The sequence below is a fragment of the Lissotriton helveticus genome, chromosome 4_1, assembly GCF_964261635.1.
Source record: "Lissotriton helveticus chromosome 4_1, aLisHel1.1, whole genome shotgun sequence".
Lineage (NCBI taxonomy): Eukaryota > Metazoa > Chordata > Amphibia > Caudata > Salamandridae > Lissotriton > Lissotriton helveticus.
This window is the reverse complement of record NC_136063.1, coordinates 1592156186-1592170189: the sequence shown is the minus strand read 5'-3', so window position 1 is coordinate 1592170189 and position 14004 is coordinate 1592156186. Positions and strand designations below refer to the sequence as shown.

Sequence of the window (14004 nt, the reverse complement as noted above, 5' to 3'; positions counted from 1 at the left end):
CTATCATTACCTTTCCCACAGTTTGGGTACTTTTATCTTCATTTAGTAAACGGTGCTTAGGGTATATTCCCTGTATAGAGGCGACCTGTCCCTCTCTCTATTTTATTTTTTTATCCATTCATTCATTTTTTACTTTTTATCCTTTTCATTTATTCATTTATTTTTGATTTTTTAAGTCATCAATTTTATTTATTTTATTGTCCTCTCTTTATCTTTATATTGTCGTATACAGCACTGTTCAGAAACTAGTATGATCAATGTGGGGTATATACCGATACTTCACGTATTAATTTTGCCATATAACTCCTATAGTCTGTTTTCTATGTACAAGGCACCAGTCCTATGTTTATTTTTTGTGCTAAACACTTCACGTTGTGTCGTACTGATCACGTGACTTGAATCGAATTCGGACTCGAAGTTTCTTGGCGCCGCAGGCTGCGGCAGACCCGGTAAGCTGTTACTACGGGGGTTTACTGGTTCGACATAACAACTCGTTTTCGTTTTCATTTCTGTTTAGTTTTAACATTTTCGTCGCCATCCTTTTCACAGCCTCACTTTCAGAAGAGCTTGTGGTCCATGCGTTCACTGAGCAGTGGCCCGGTAAGACCTCTTCGTTTTTATTTTACACGTGTTGTCTTTCTGCATCACGGTATGCGGTTACAGGTTTATGTATTGCCCCTTTTCCCATTTCAAACAGGGAATGTTGTTTACCCGTTTTTCGAACAAGTGTTCTCACAAGGATTAAAGACCTCAGACGGCATTGCCGCTTGTCTGGTAAGAACGCTTTTAGTGTGTGCCAAACACGATTCATTTTCTTATCTACCTAACATCCGACCTCATGAGTCCATTCATATTTTTGCAGGATGCGGCACCCATTTGTGTTCCGCACGTCTTCGGATCCTGAGTTTTGACTCGGGGAGGTCAGTTTATTACACACCTATAACACTTGAATGGTTATGGGTTGCACCTCCTACAATATAAGTGAAAGCAACTTTCTCCACGACTTTTGATATATATTCCCACTCACCACATGGGTGCTGGGCTCTTCACCTGTCACTCACCTTTTGATTAACTTATGGCTGAATTAGACCAGAGGCTGGAACAAGAAATAACATCCCAAAATAAGGGGCAGTCTTATGGGCTGCTATTAATGGGAGATTTTAACTGCCATCTCTGTCCGGCATTGGTCACGGCAAATTCAGATTGGTCACAATGCCCATTGGAAAAGGGGCCGCATTTCTCTCACACACCCACTGGGTCGGCTCTTGGTCTACTTCGGCTGAAGTATGACCTAGAACACACCATTACCATGATTGACCCACAGTTGGATGGTACACTTCCTCCAACTTTTAAGGGCAGGGGCTGCTCATCCATTATAGATTATATTTTGGCTTCGAGATCCCTGATAAACAAAATAGTCAGGGCAGGGATAGAATGGAGCAGCTTTAGCGACCACAACCCTCTCGTTTTGGTGCTCTCATATAGGGTGGGTGCTGGAACTAGACCCCGTGGTATAATTGAGGAGAGGGTCACAGACCAAGGTAGGCGACTGAAATCATCCAAAATAGATGGGGCAAAGTTTTTTAAAACTCTGGGTGATAAGGGCCTACCGGCCATTAACGATTGTCTAGACTTAGAAGTTCAGGGATCAAGGTTACTGGAAGCATTTGAGCAGATCGCTAACCTGATCGATGGCCTACTTAAGTCTAGTACGCCCCCTCGTAACCTGGTCAATCCTCGGTGGTTTGACAAAGACTGCTCTAAGGCACTAAGGGAGTTGAAATGCTGCCTAAAGCTAAAACCGAGGGACCCCCAAAAAATTAGGGCGTGCAGAGAGAAATATAATAAAGAGACCAAAAGGAGGAAACTTGCCCTGCAGGCAGAAGCTTGGGCAGACTTAAGAGAGGCAGGGGAAAGAAAGGATCTTGCGGGCTTCTGGAGAATTATTAATAGTCCGACTTTTCAAGAAAATGATTCCCCGGTCATAGGGGCTAACATCCTACCGGAACAGTGGATCTCTCATTTCAGAGGTTTATATAATTATGAGTCCGGTACCTCTGTAGAGCCACCGGTAACCCTAAGTCAGGTTCCTCCGGTAGTATTTACTCTTAAAGAGATCACTGTAGGGATGGAGGGTCTGACTAAAAATAAAGCTCCGGGCCCGGATGGGATCCCCCCTGACCTATTTCTCAGTAATATAGATTTATGGGCCCCTTTGATGACCAGGGTCATACATACTGCCATCTCTTGTGACCTGCCACCATCCTGGTCAAAAGCAGTTATTGTGCCAATTTTTAAGAAGGGCAACAGGGACGACCCTAAGTGCTATCGGCCGATTTCCCTGATTGACGTATCGGCCAAACTCTTGGGTAGGGCAATCCTTAACAGACTGTCCGAGTGGACCGATGAGAATAACATCTTCTCGGACACTCAATACGGGTTCAGGACAGGGAGGTCTACCAGCGACCAATGCCTGAACCTTTATATGCTGACTGCCAAATACACTTTGGCTAGTGATGAACCTATTTACATGGGTTTCATGGATTTGGCAGCAGCATTTGACCACGTCAATAGAGGAAAGCTATGGGACATGATGTCAAGTATGGGGATTGAGAGTGGTTTAATCACCATACTAAGGGAATTACATAGCGACACTACGGCCAGGGTTCGATTTAACAGGGAGGGAGGTTTGTCTGACTCCTTTCCATGCAAGAGCGGAGTAAGACAAGGTTGCATCCTTGCCCCTTTTTTGTTTTCCCTTTATATTAACAACTTGGAGCAGTTTCTTTTGGGTTTAAAGGCAGATTCCCCCAGGGTCGGGCAGAGGCATATCCCCGTCTTGCTTTACGCGGATGACGCGGTTCTGCTCGCGCGCACCCCGCGTAGCCTACAAATCCTGATTGATGGGTTCGTTAAATTCATGAGCACCCTGGATCTATCTGTTAACCTGGGCAAATCTTATGTGCTCCTGGCCGGCAAAAAACCTTCCTCTAAATTTATTTATACAATAGGTACCCATATTTTAGAGGAGGTCAAAACGTTCACTTATCTCGGAGTGACTTTCGATGGCGCTTTACAGTTTAACTCCTTGGTGACGGAACGTTGTAGCAAAATGATTGCCTCAAATGGGGCCATAGCAGGATACGGCAGGAGGCTAGGTAGATGGAGCCTGGAACAGGTGGTGAACTTGTATTGCTCCGTATCATGCTCCAAAGTAATCTACGGGGCAGAAGTATGGGGCTTTGTGAACACTATTAGAATCCAACAGGAAGAAAACAAATATTTGAAATCTATCCTGAGGGTACCAACCAGCACCACTGGATTTATAGCTCACAGGGAGCTAGGGAGGCCATACCTGGATGACCTGTTAAAATTTAGGCCAATTGCGGCCTGGTTAAAAATATGGGCTAACCCAGAGGCGCATCTAAGCAGAGAAATTCTATTGGACTGCTTAGACAGGACCAACTGCATGCGTATCCCTTGGCTCAAATATGTGAAAAATACCCTCGAAGACTTAGGTTTTGGAAACCTCTTCACGAACCCCACAACAATTTTAGCCCAGCATAAGAAACAAGTAGGGGAAATTTTCCTAGAGCGGAAAACCCATTACAGAGCTGAGGCAGAAACACTTAAAAAGACTGTGAGGGCGCATAATCTGGTGAAGAGTGTGGAGGGTATGGAGCCTTATCTGTATCTCATGCATAATGCACAGGATAGATTTCTTATGTGCCGTTTTAGACTGAATCTACTTCCCTTTATGTTGGCTTTCCCAGCAGGTTTTTCCACATCAATTGAGCAGAAGGGACCCTGCGGCTGCGACAATAGGTCTCCGCAGGACTCCCTTCATTTTGTTTTGCTCTGTCCCTATTTTTCTATGCCCAGGCGCAGTTTTCTTGTAAATATTTTAAAAAATGCCCATCAGGAACATGCCAGGGATGCATTAATCTTTTTGCAAAAAGCTTCCGATCCCCTTACCCTGTGTTGTATCATGAATTTTATTAAGGTTGCGGTCCGATTAAGGATGACCAGGGGTTAGGTATGAAAGACTTTGGATTCTCTATTTTATGCTTATGAAATTGTATATCGATATCTTTTTATCCACGTTGACTTTGTATAAGGATCTTGATTAATGTTTAATAACTTTTTATCAATGTATATATGTCTGTGCTTTTATGGTGTTTTTTAATCACCGAATAAAGATTCTTAATTGAAAATTGAATTGATCATACTAGTTTCTGAACAGTGCTGTACACGACAATATAAAGATAAAGAGAGGAAAATAAAATAAATAAAATTGATGACTTAAAAAATCAAAAATAAATGAATAAAAGACTTTCTATCATTACCTTTCCCACAGTTTGGGTACTTTTATCTTCATTTAGTAAACGGTGCTTAGGGTATATTCCCTGTATAGAGGCGAACTGTCCCTCTCTCTATTTTATTTTTTTATCCATTCATTCATTTTTTACTTTTTATCCTTTTCATTTATTCATTTATTTTTGATTTTTTAAGTCATCAATTTTATTTATTTTATTGTCCTCTCTTTATCTTTATATTGTCGTATACAGCACTGTTCAGAAACTAGTATGATCAATGTGGGGTATATACCGATACTTCACGTATTAATTTTGCCATATAACTCCTATAGTCTGTTTTCTATGTACAAGGCACCAGTCCTATGTTTATTTTTTGTGCTAAACACTTCACGTTGTGTCGTACTGATCACGTGACTTGAATCGAATTCGGACTCGAAGTTTCTTGGCGCCGCAGGCTGCGGCAGACCCGGTAAGCTGTTACTACGGGGGTTTACTGGTTCGACATAACAACTCGTTTTCGTTTTCATTTCTGTTTAGTTTTAACATTTTCGTCGCCATCCTTTTCACAGCCTCACTTTCAGAAGAGCTTGTGGTCCATGCGTTCACTGAGCAGTGGCCCGGTAAGACCTCTTCGTTTTTATTTTACACGTGTTGTCTTTCTGCATCACGGTATGCGGTTACAGGTTTATGTATTGCCCCTTTTCCCATTTCAAACAGGGAATGTTGTTTACCCGTTTTTCGAACAAGTGTTCTCACAAGGATTAAAGACCTCAGACGGCATTGCCGCTTGTCTGGTAAGAACGCTTTTAGTGTGTGCCAAACACGATTCATTTTCTTATCTACCTAACATCCGACCTCATGAGTCCATTCATATTTTTGCAGGATGCGGCACCCATTTGTGTTCCGCACGTCTTCGGATCCTGAGTTTTGACTCGGGGAGGTCAGTTTATTACACACCTATAACACTTGAATGGTTATGGGTTGCACCTCCTACAATATAAGTGAAAGCAACTTTCTCCACGACTTTTGATATATATTCCCACTCACCACATGGGTGCTGGGCTCTTCACCTGTCACTCACCTTTTGATTAACTTATGGCATCCATCTGCTTGACAGTGCGATTCCCCAACAATCATTTATGAACGCTGTACATCAGAATGTGTGTATTTTTACACATTTGTAATTATTATACCTCTGTTGTTTTGTTATAGATCCAGAGTGAAACCATTGAAGAACGTCTGTGATTTTGTACATCAATCAATTTAGAATTGTGTAACATATTCCCTGACGAAGTGTTCCAGGGGAACCCGAAATGCATTGGGAATTTTTAAGTTGTTATTCTCCATAATCGACATTGAATGTGATTACAACATTTTCATGTTTACACAGAAGTCCATTTTAAACTAGAACATGAACTTATGTTTACCTTTTGCATGCTTTTGTCTTCATTGCAATATATATTGTGTTTAAGATACACGTTATTGAATTTGAATTGAATGTTTTCTTGATTTGAGATACAGCATTTAATTAGCAGCTTACTAACGTTCTAGAGGCCATCAGCCCATAGCTGTGCTACATGTAGCTTAGGGTTTTCCTTAGGCTCTTTTTGTATGTTTATAACTCTGAGGGTTCAGGGCACGCACCCCCATCACATGTATGCACGCAAAACATTGTAACACAATTTGAAACCTTCTAAGCAGTTCAATATACATTCGTAGAAATTAGGTGTGCAGACCCACCCTCGCAGCTTGCTTAGAAAGACTCAGCAGCTTTGGCTCTTGCAGCCCTTGTACGTACTCCCCTACAACAGGCCCGACTACAACACTTGGATGTAACTGAAGGTCCCCAATATTTGGATCTTGGCTCTCAAACAAGCCGCTTTTTCTGTCTCTCATAACACGGTGTTATGTACAGGAGTCTACGCTGACTAATGGGATAGAGAGGCGTGCGGGTAAATGGGCTTGCAGGAAATCCATCCTGAATAAACCAGGACCTTGCTCATGTCCTCTTGTCTGCTCACATTACTGGTGAAGTTTCTGGTTGATGTCTATCAACCCCATAGGACTTTAGCCAGAAGCATTGCAGGTGTAAAGATACTCATGGAGCAGCTAAATCCCGAATTCCTGTTAGCAGGGTTCAATCTGAGAAAAAAGATAATCCTCAAGAAGGAGTTTAACCTACTACAAAGGCAACTAAATAAATCAAGACAAATGAAAGACATAAATAAATTATCCTTCTTTGGGCACCTACATGTAATGGGCTTGAGCATGCACAGCAAGTTTGGATATTTACAACAATCAGTGGTAACATGGAAAGCATAGGACAACTAAGCAAAAGAATGGAATTTTACATTCAAGGATCCATTCCAAATGCCCCAAAAATGAGGGCTGCAGGATATATTTAAAGGTCCTATACACGTTTTTTCAAAAGCAATGATGTCAAGTGGGTCAACCTTAGAGGAAGAAGAGTGGTGAAAAATCAGATAAGTTAAGGTCCTTTGACACACCTCGATATTCTTTCCAGAACCACTGCTTGTTTGAAGGAAGACACTCAGGGAACATCCGCATAAAGAACATGGAATGTATCTTGCTACTGCTGCAGGCCATGGTGGCCGATTTTGCCACTAGTAAAGAACTTTAAAAAACTGAAAAAAGAAAGGAAGCACAATTGGGTGGGGGAGGGGGTGCAATGATTGCACTATACAGGTGAAATTGGCACCCTAGAACAAGGAAAGGTGCCTCTCCCAAATCACAAAATATGCAAGACCCAAAACATCCTCACTCCTGCAAAACCCCAGATCTGAGTATGAAGTCAGTCTCTGAGCGGGGACTCTAGAGGAAGTAAGATGCGAGTCCGGTTCCAAGTAACTGAAAGATCAACCTATCAAAGTGAACTTTTGGAAACAAAAGAAATTAACTAGTATGGCGGAGATGTAATGCTGGCCTGTGGATGTACACAGATAGTATCAAAGAATGGGACGTTGCATTCAAGGAATAACTCTATTTTGGGCAGCTGTAAACATGCCACTGCAGATAACATTAGAATTATAGGGGTTTACACAATGGCAGGAACTTTATCATTACTGATATCATGGGATATCTCACATGTGAATTTTTCCAGTGACATTTGAGCAGTACTTGTATCAGGATATCTAGGAAATCTGAAATAAGAGGTCAGACTTCAGAGTGCAAAATTGGAGAATGGTCTCAAAATGCAAAGCCTGTTTACTCGTGGGGTGTGGAACCTAGGGTTTAAATTCAGGTAAGGTTGAACCACCCATTTTGAAGCCCGCTTCATATATGGAAATAATTTTGATAGCGGCACCATCCATATAATCAACAGTTCTGGGAATTATCAAAATTCACATTCCTGTAAGGCTGGGCCTGTGCTGGGAATATGTATGTTATACAAGTAAAGTGGTGGCGGCAAAGACAAGTGACAACTAAGGCCAGACAACTATCAAACTGACTCCCCAGTAGCAGAATTAACGGGAAACTTAAATTGTAGACAATTTAGGGCAATTTCACGGAAAGGGAGCAAGGATTTTGTCTCAGTAGAGATGATCGCGAGTAACGCAATCAAACCAGCCAATACTATAAACCATCACCCATTCACTGTCAGCAAATACTTGAAAACCAAGGTGAGAGAATAGGGCAGGCTTGAGAAATATTCTAGCAAATGAAAGTGCAAGTAACAGAGCTATCAGGTGGAACCACGCCTTTCTGGAAAAAGACTACAAAGGCAGCATTTTAGCATAATTGTGCACCAAAGAAGATGTAATCTCTGTGCAAAAGGCTTACAAAGCATCATACTTTGACACAACATACAATGCAAGACGGGTTGCACATTATTGATTACCTTCTGACCACGCCTGATTAATGACAAAGGTTTGAAAACCTTCAAATCTTAATATTGACAATGAAGAATAATTCTAGAGTTGTATCAGAAAGAGTATTGGTCATCAATACAGTCCACGGTTTCAAAGGTTCTCTATGAAAACTATTTCCCCTGGCTGATTAACTGCATCCTCTCCAAATGGAAGACAGCACATTCTGACAAAAGATTGCCAAGAGGCACAGGGTAAGGCTGTAAAATGTGATGGCTGGCAAAAGTGAGTGGTCGATCAATATTCACCCAAAGGAACATTAAATAAGCAATAGTCCACCCAGCCAGAGTAAAATCCCTGGGCCCTAACATGGGTTCCTGAGAAGGTGTTAAGCATTTAAACAGATTTTTGATTCTTGGAGTTATGGAAGGCAAACCTAGAAGAAACGTGAATGGAGAGGAAACTTCCCGCAATGACTTAAGACAAAATGATGGGGGCGCTACGTAAAATGGGATGTAGGGCCCAAGACCCAAATATCCCATAGGTATTTATAGGACGTACCCTGGATGGGGGCCACCTAAAGGGCAGGGGTGCCAATTCCCCGCACAGTGCTGAGCAAGCTTGTGTTCATAAAATATCTGTAAAAGGAGCACTAAATACCATCTGAAAATAAATCTGCAGCCAGTAGGGTAAATTATTCCTATCTAGGAGGCAGGCATGCATACAGGAGTGAAACCCTACAACCATAACCTGGAGTAGCCCACATGAAGAGAGGCTCTCTCTTCATGTGCGCTTATTTTGAAAGGAATGGTTTGACACCATTCCTTTCAAAATAATTGGTTATGGTTGAAATAATCAGCACCAGTTGAATTTAGCTGCCAAAGTAAAACAAATTGACAGCTTTTGATCTGCTCTCATTATGCAGAAGTGAAGAAAACACTTTGTCCCTTGACAAAAATATAAACAACTCATAAAAAAAACAATTGCTGCTGTAGATGCTAAGTGAATTTTAATAGAGCACGTTGAACGTCTTCACAGAGGGATCAGATGGTATAGTTGCAATAGGACATGTATTTCTCAGCCACAAGAAAATGCCCTAGTAGAGGGAAGGGCACCTGAAAAGATTTATTTGGGCAAAGAAGGTCCAGACGTCCAAGAGCAGATCAGATTGTGAAAAGAAGGCCCAGAGACCTTACCATCAGAAATACTAATAACAGAGATTAATACGTAGGAGATCAGCATGCACAAGGCAATATTCAGGAGGTAGTAATAAACACTAAAATCAGTGGCACGTGAGGTAATAAACTGAATTGTCCTGATTCACAATGGTAAATTACACTTTTGCTTAAGTTTAAGTTTGTTTTGGAATTCAGAAACTCCGTTTAATAGTAAGTTTACGACTGCAGAGACTCAAAAGGGTACTTTTTTTAGTACAGAAAAAGTGTTAACATACACAAACGTGTGTTCACTTTTTTTTAATCAGATCCGATATGTCAATACCGTTTCTTCCCTTTCCAGCAAATCATTTGTCAAAACACGAAGTCTATCTACTGTGACGTCCAAATATTTTCTAATGACCCACATTTTCTACTGTCATTAAAATGGTGGATTTTGTTTTTTAAAAGATACATTCTGTTTAATTGTGTTTGAATTCCTTTATTAAAAATGAATATAGGGCCAGAATAATGATGACCTCTTTCTTTCCCAGGTCTGTTTGCAGACTTTACTGAAGTATTCGCCTTCTGCTAATCCCATGGATTCAAAGTATCTCCTCACTATAGAGGCACAATAGATTTATTGCCATAACTTTCAGTGACAACAATCAGTTCCTACCTGCTAAATCAGTGCCAGTCTTAGCTCTAACAAGACCGGAATACAGAATTCCCCGGGGAAAAACTATATTCCTTTTTTTAGGACAACCCATATACGGTTATTTTATGAACCACACACATTTGAACACACATAATTGGGGAAGCCGATGTGATCTGTAATAAATGTCTATAGAAAGCCAACTTTAAATACTACCTTAAGATGGGGCCCACGTTCACTATTTAAGTGACTTAAGGATGTTTCGGAGGTAGAGTTTTGCTGATAAGTGTGCCAGATTTGCTGCCAAATTCAGCCGCGATAAGACCAAGGATCCCACATAAATCAGGAAATATACAAAACAGAAACCAAAAGAATTCCGACACACGTAATCAAGTGTGAATAATTGTGGCGCAGTTTATATACATATTTGGGTGCTTTTATTGCACAGATTGCAGTGGTATAATAACAAAGCCCAATTTCCAGAGCTTTCACTAATGTCTGGCTGTGCATAATTATTATTAATTTGGTGCCTTACCGTCCAGAGATCCCATGGTAATGTCTGAAAGTAAGCAAAAGAAAAAAGTAAGAATTAACCACTACACAGTACATTTGTAATGCTACAAGTAGGCATCGCTTAATAGCAACCTTCGGGTTAGACTAATATAAATTTGACCAAAATTGCCTATTAGAAAAAAGCAAAACGAGATATGGCCCCCAGGGTCAGTCGAACTACAGACACACACATACACGCTATTCATACCCCATTTCGTTACTATTCTTACATCCAGTTATAGATTCGTTTTCCAAACACACAATATAAAAAGAAACATGAAGGGGGGGATACCTCCAAGCACTATTTCTCATCAAACTACCTGTCAATACACTGATTCCAGATACTTTTTCCAATTAAAAATTATGAGAAAGCAATGTCCTAAATTTATATAACGTTTTGACAATTAAGGACATTTTCGAAACGTACTACTGTACTAGAAGGACTGTTTAAAGATGTTTTTCCTATTGGATTCTAAGTGTGAATTAAGTCCAGTTTCCTGGGGCAGATGGGGGCTCCTTCGTGTTTCGCTTTTTATTGTGTGTTTGAAATCATGAGTATTATATACACCGGCCTTAAATAACAATTGCACACATCAGAATGTGTGCACATGGGAGATTGTTCGCAATAAGTTTTGTGAACCTGTCATTAGAGTTACCTTACTCTGACTGTAAACATTTTCATGTTTGCAAGCATATCATTTACAAGATGGACGATAGATGCTGCCTATGGAGGACACCAAGAATGGCCCATCCTCCGCGTCTTTTTCTGCTGTGTTTTCGTGTTTAAGGGGCACCTGGGGGGAATGGTTTCCCAACAGAGCGGGCTTCTTAGGAGTCTGCCTGGTCAGCTGTATCTAGTGGTCACTCCTATGTGTTCTGTGATAAGTGAAAACAGTGCCCTCCCAGTCGTGCCCGGCATGACTCACGGATGGGGGGATGGGTAAGGTACATTTAAAATATTTAAACTTACCTTTCCGCTGCAGGTTGGTTCCAGTGTCTTCTATGCCCTCCAGGAACAGGAAGCCGTAGCAGGCAGCCAGGCTCCCTACCTCCCATAGCCAATCACGATGCTGATAATGCAGTGTTGTGATTGGTCGGGACGCCGACCAGCCAGTGGCTAATGGGGAGGCAATTTTTTCCATGTAGGCTGCATGCAGACTACATGGGGAAAAGGTAGAGTGTGCATGACTGGTTCGGGCGGCCCGAGGGGGCTGACCAAACAGTCTTTGCACACTCTGGAGTGGGCACGGAACACCACTCCTCAACTCACCTGCTCTCGGAGTAGCCCCGCCGGCACCCAAACATAAAATGATAATAACTGAAAGTTATTACTATTTTATGTTTCTGCTTCTTGCACTGCAAGAAGCAGTGGGGTGATGCTCCTTCGCCCTAGTAGAGGAACCACCCCTGTGCCCGCCTCAGAATGTCCTCTGAGGACGGTTACTCTTTGCCAGGCCTGGTTGGCTAGATTTTAATTATTTATGGAATGCACTCACTTTGCTGGAAATATGTTTTGATATGATATGAAAGTGCTGGGCTATCACAACTCTGGCTGAACATGCACATCGTTATTGCTGTGGTGGCAACTGTGTTGTACCATAACCTTGACTCCCTTTAAACCTCCTCCATTGAACTAAGACATACATTCTCCACCATATCTACCTGAACAATCAACGGGAGATAGGTGAACCACTTTCTATTGCTGGAGCGGTACTGTGTGCACATTTTCAAGACTTTGCTTCAGTGCAAGGTCACACAAAATGATGGAAACCAACGCAAAGTCTTGATAAAATAAAAAGTGGGTGCTACTAGACAGCTTGTTGGCGTCCCAGTGCTGTGGATGAGAGCTGCAGCACCATATCTTAGAAGGTGTAACTTTGCGATGCTCTCTTCTCCTTGCACAATGCAGCACAGCATCTCTGGTTGCTGCGTGGCATTAAGTTATTTTTTCAGTAAATGTGCTCCTCACAGTTCTAGTTAGGGGGAACGCTAGAAGTCTTACATTTGGTAATGCCTGTTTGTGCCTGTGACTTTATGGGACATGGGAAAAACTTAAAATCCAGAGACGTCATCTGCTTTAAAAAAAAGTGTATACTGCTGAAATATTTCCGGAAGAACTTGGGTTACTAGTTGAGGGAGCTGAAACCCTTCTCAAGGAGCAACCCCAGTTCTTCTCAGGGTGTAGTCACAAGCAAATCCTAAACTAACCTTTGCTCAACCCTCAGGTAGCTTGGCACAGAGCAGTCAGGCTTAACTCAGAGGCAATGTGTAAAGTATTTGTGCAACAAATCAAACAGTAACTCAGTGAGAACACACCTCTAAAAGAGCTCACAACGAAATTACAAAAAAAATACTTTTAAATGAATAAAACAAGACCAAAATGACAAGAATCCTATCAGTTTAACCAGAGATATTCAATTTTACAGATTTGAGTGAAAATAGCATCAAAAGGCCTAAAGCTCCAACTGTGGATATCTGGTGGTGCTGGACTGGGACAAAGTTACAAGACTAGGCTGACCTCGAAGGAGCGTGGGCCGGCTACAGGGAAACAGTGAGGCCCACTGAACAGAATACCTTAAATCCTGATTTGCAGAACATTGTGAGGATCTGCGTCAGAGGTGCATCGGGCAGCTGAAGCGATGCATCTGTTACAAGATGTGGCAAGGCTGCTCTGAGCGGTCCTGCTGCATTGTCGCCGAACATCTAATCGACAGTTGCTTGCGATGAAAAGTCTGGAGAAGTGGATGCGCCAAGCAGTTGGGGCAAAGTGTCAGTTCCAAGGAGCTGTGAGGCTAGGATACAGAGTCTAAAGTCATCATTGAGGCTGCCGTCGACAAGGCATGCAAGAGCCAGCGATGAGGATGCATTGCGCAGCTGTGCTTCCGATGTGGAGACAGGCTGCGATGCAAGTCTTTGCAGTGGTTCCGATCCATACAGCAGCAGCGATGCGTCAATTTTGCTTGGGGTTGCACTGCCCAGTAAAGGAGATGCGTCGGTTCTGCTGGATACACAGAGGCTCAATTACAAGTGTCCAAGACTGAGGTGGCACCACTTAGCAGGGTAGACTCAGAGATGGCAGAATCCAGGTGCAAGAGCAGTGTTGTTGGAGCCTACTACCCCTGAGGCTTACGTCAGAAGGCCACGCCAGAAGCCCTTGGAGTCACTCGGGGGTTCTGGGTTTATGAGATGCAGATCCAGCCCTTCTCACCCGGGCAAGAGGGCAACAGGCAGCAGGTCACCAGAGCAAGGCAGCAGCACTGCAAGGCAGCAGCACTGCAAGGCAGTGGTGCAGCAGGGCAGAGGTCTGGCAGAGTGACAGTCCTGCAGGAGCTCAACAGTCCTTCTTCCTGACAGAGTATTCACAGGTCAAGATGTGTACTGAAGTGGTCATGTCTGGGGTCCAGTATTTATACTCAGTTGTGCCTTTGAAGTAGGGGAAAATCTTGTAGAGGTAGGCCTTTGAAGTCTCCAGGCATCCTGCCTCCACTGTCCTGGATCCA

General features: G+C 42.4%; 1 protein-coding gene across 4 annotated transcripts in view; it reads right to left on the bottom strand.

Moving 5' to 3' along the window:
- The window catches only part of AMPH (amphiphysin), a 959953-nt gene that overhangs the window by 175653 nt on the left and 770296 nt on the right, over positions 1-14004 (bottom strand). For all 4 annotated transcript variants that reach the window (XM_078688208.1, XM_078688209.1, XM_078688210.1 and 1 more), the window contains exon 13: positions 10488-10511. In XM_078688208.1, the coding sequence (XP_078544334.1) occupies positions 10488-10511 (24 nt within the window). The remainder of the gene's footprint in view (positions 1-10487; positions 10512-14004) is intronic.